General features: G+C 42.9%; 1 protein-coding gene across 1 annotated transcript; it reads left to right on the top strand.

The window, feature by feature from the left end:
* The first annotated feature begins 1299 nt into the window (after positions 1-1299).
* On the top strand, positions 1300-2448 carry LOC144048717 (transmembrane protein 252-like). The gene is made up of 2 exons (XM_077560971.1): positions 1300-1550; positions 1716-2448. The coding sequence occupies exons 1-2, from the start codon at positions 1300-1302 to the stop codon at positions 1936-1938; spliced, it is 474 nt and encodes a 157-aa protein (XP_077417097.1). The 3' UTR covers positions 1939-2448.
* The last annotated feature ends 561 nt before the right edge of the window (positions 2449-3009 follow it).

Here is a 3009-nt window from a genome sequence, read left to right as displayed (position 1 = left end):
TGCACTTTTTGCAGCATGCAGTCCAACTGTGATGTGCGTTATTAATATCGGAGGGCAGCTGGCAGGTCCTCATCAAGTCCAGTTGATTAATAACGAGCCCTGTCACACCTTCACTCATCACTAATGGCCCTCTGTCTATTATTATCACTTCATAATGAGGTCTAAAAGAGGCCGGGCATACATGTGCACACGTATGTGCACGCTGACTCTAATTACATGTGTGACACATTACAGTACAGCAAAGCTGATTGCATGTCTTGATTGTTGTGTGCTAAAGCTCAGAATATGTCTAGACACCCTCTCGGCACCCTAATGAATGCATGCATGGCTTGAAATTCAGAATACGGCATAATAGAACTACTGTACGTTACATGATGTTCTCATCATCGCTATCCTCTTGAAAATGACACGCCAACCTGCTGAATATGTAAACGAGTCACGCTAATCTAAAGCAGGATCTAGTAATGAGTTGCAGACAACATTAAGAGGCATCACTGGCTCATCTGTGCGAGGAAGTCGAAAAACAACATGGCTGTGGTGCAAAACTCCACTCAAGGGGATTAACACATAGCTGATAACGAGGAAGAGCCACGAAACACTGCTAGTAAAGATCTCGCGTCAAATGATCAATACTGAAAAAAAAAAAAAGATCTCGCGTGGCTTCCATTTAAGTTTAAAAATGCAGAACATACAATAGCGATTCATTCATTTTACAAGTCCTGGTTGTCCTCACCACTTACTACCACGAGAACAGCACGAGTATGGGAAACATGACGTCATCACTTTCCCAGCATGGTGTGTCAAAGTTCACATCATCTGTTTGGTGGTTCATAGAGCAGAGGCTCTTTTCAGCCAACAGCGCCCTCTAGTGGCAAGAGATGTCATATTGTCCATCCGTCCATTCTTTCTCTGTATAACGCATATCGGGCCGCGGGTGTGAAGGAGTCTGTCCCAGGTGACTTTTGGGCGAGAGACGGGGTACATCCTGAACTGGTCGTCAGCACATTACTCAAATTGCTTACCAGTGACCTTTCAGAGGACAAGCAGCATGTATAGATTTGTGCCGTGGTGCCAGTTGGGTGATGCAAATATTGTTCCCGAAGCAAATGAAGTATCATGTGTTAATAAATAACCGAGAAGTCAGAAGCACTGTAGTCTGGACCTTCCCTTCAAACTGCCAGCACAACATGACCACATACCTTCTAACACAACACACTAGTCCAAGTTGCTTCCAGGTGAGAAAGTTCCGTGTTTTATTTGAAGGCATCATCTCAACCTGCAAAGAGAGAAACGAAGAACATGAGGAAACACTTGCGGGCCATCCTCCAAAGGTTGACGCCCTGTGTTGGGTTTGCGTTACTCTGCGTGGGCGCCTATCTGATGTCCCGGAAGCTCAAGTACACGGACGTGTCCTGCGTCCTGATGTCTTGCGGGTTCCTGGCCATCTTCTCCGGCATCGCCTGGACTATCTTCCAGCATGTGAAGAGTAAGGCGATCCAAAGGAGGAGGACGCACCAGCAGACCATACAAGTCTATACCATAGAGTCGAGGTCAGTTACACAGAATAACCTTGTAAAATAAAGTATCAGAGTGGAAACTTTGGCTCTTCTGCATCTCACAGAAAAGTAGTCAACTATAAATTCATCATTAGGAAAATATCTATAGATGACATCAAAATAGTACCTCCTTTTCCCACTTGCCACCATTTTGTTTAGGAGGCCCAGCTCCTTCCCTCCATCCTACGAAGACTCCCAGAGGTGCCGCCAGCAACCCGAGGCAGATCCGGAGTACGAGGAAGTGGTCCGGGATGAGGTTCAAGTGTTTCTGAGTTTGGCACCGCCGCTCTACAGCCAAGACGACACGCAAAACCCGGACTGCACGTGTAGCTGGGAGCAGCCGCCATTTTACGAGGATTCTTCTTTTGCCACGTGCCGATAGGGAGGATTTCCCGTGAAATGGGAAGACATTTGCACGGTAGTGAGGGAACGTCAGCACAGAGCTGACTGGATTAGCTTCATCCATGAAGAGACACTTAGGAGGACATAACTTTGGACAACTTTATATTTTATGAGATTCATTTACTGTATTATGTTGTATATTTATTTCTATGCATGTTAAAAAAAAAGTGAAGTATACGGCTACAAACAATTAAAAAAAAAAGCACACCACTTTTGGAGAAATATTCTGTGGATAGTTGAGCCAAAAATGTAACTTCTATCTAGCATAAAAATAACAGGACATAATAATAATGCCAACAGTCAGCCATATTGGTGATGGTGTGATGGTTTTAGGCTGATTTGCTATTTCAGGACCTGGACTACTTGCTGTGATTAATGAACAATAATTTCTGCAGTCTGCAGGCCTGTTCATGCCGTCGAGCTCAAGCACGCTTGGGTTTTGCAGCAGGACAACGTCAGGAAACATACAAGCAAGTCTACCCCTGAATGTCTAAAAAAAAAAGAAAGAAAGAAAAAAAGGATGTTTTGGAATAGCCAAGTCAAATCTGGGATTAAATCCAATTGAGACGCTGAGTTATGACCTTAAACTTGTTCTATTCTTGCTAAAAAAAATAAATTAAAAAAACTCCAATAGGACTGAGCTAAAACAATTGAATGGGCCAACATTTCTCACCAGCAATGTGAAAGATTAAGCACCAGATATCACAAATGCTTGATTTCAGTTATTTCTGCCAACAGCTGCTATTGGGTTTAGGCAGCAATTGCTTTTCACATATGGCTGGATTACCCCCCCCCACCCCCACCCTCTTTAGCGAATAAAAATATCATTTGGAAAATGCATTTTATTTTATTTTTTACTTGTGTTGTTGTCCTTGTGAGATATGAAAATTGGTGATGATCTGAAACATGTAAATGTGATCACTGAAAAAAAAAATGAAATCAGGAAGGTGTCAAATACTTTTTCCACAAAACAGTAAATGATATTCCAAAGCAGTGCATTTTGACATGCTGAATGATATCATGGCACGTCCTATCCACAGGTTTTAATAGA

Source organism: Vanacampus margaritifer, chromosome 3 (genome assembly GCF_051991255.1).
Source record: "Vanacampus margaritifer isolate UIUO_Vmar chromosome 3, RoL_Vmar_1.0, whole genome shotgun sequence".
NCBI classification, from domain to species: domain Eukaryota; kingdom Metazoa; phylum Chordata; class Actinopteri; order Syngnathiformes; family Syngnathidae; genus Vanacampus; species Vanacampus margaritifer.
This window is presented reverse-complemented; position numbering and strand designations above follow the sequence as displayed.

Excerpts from the sequence above, each read along its gene's own strand:
- LOC144048717 (XM_077560971.1), top strand. The coding sequence starts at position 1,300 with ATGAGGAAACACTTGCGGGCCATCCTCCAAAGGTTGACGCCCTGTGTT. Across the intron at positions 1,551-1,715 it reads GTCTATACCATAGAGTCGAG|GAGGCCCAGCTCCTTCCCTC; the intron begins GTCAGTTACACA and ends CATTTTGTTTAG.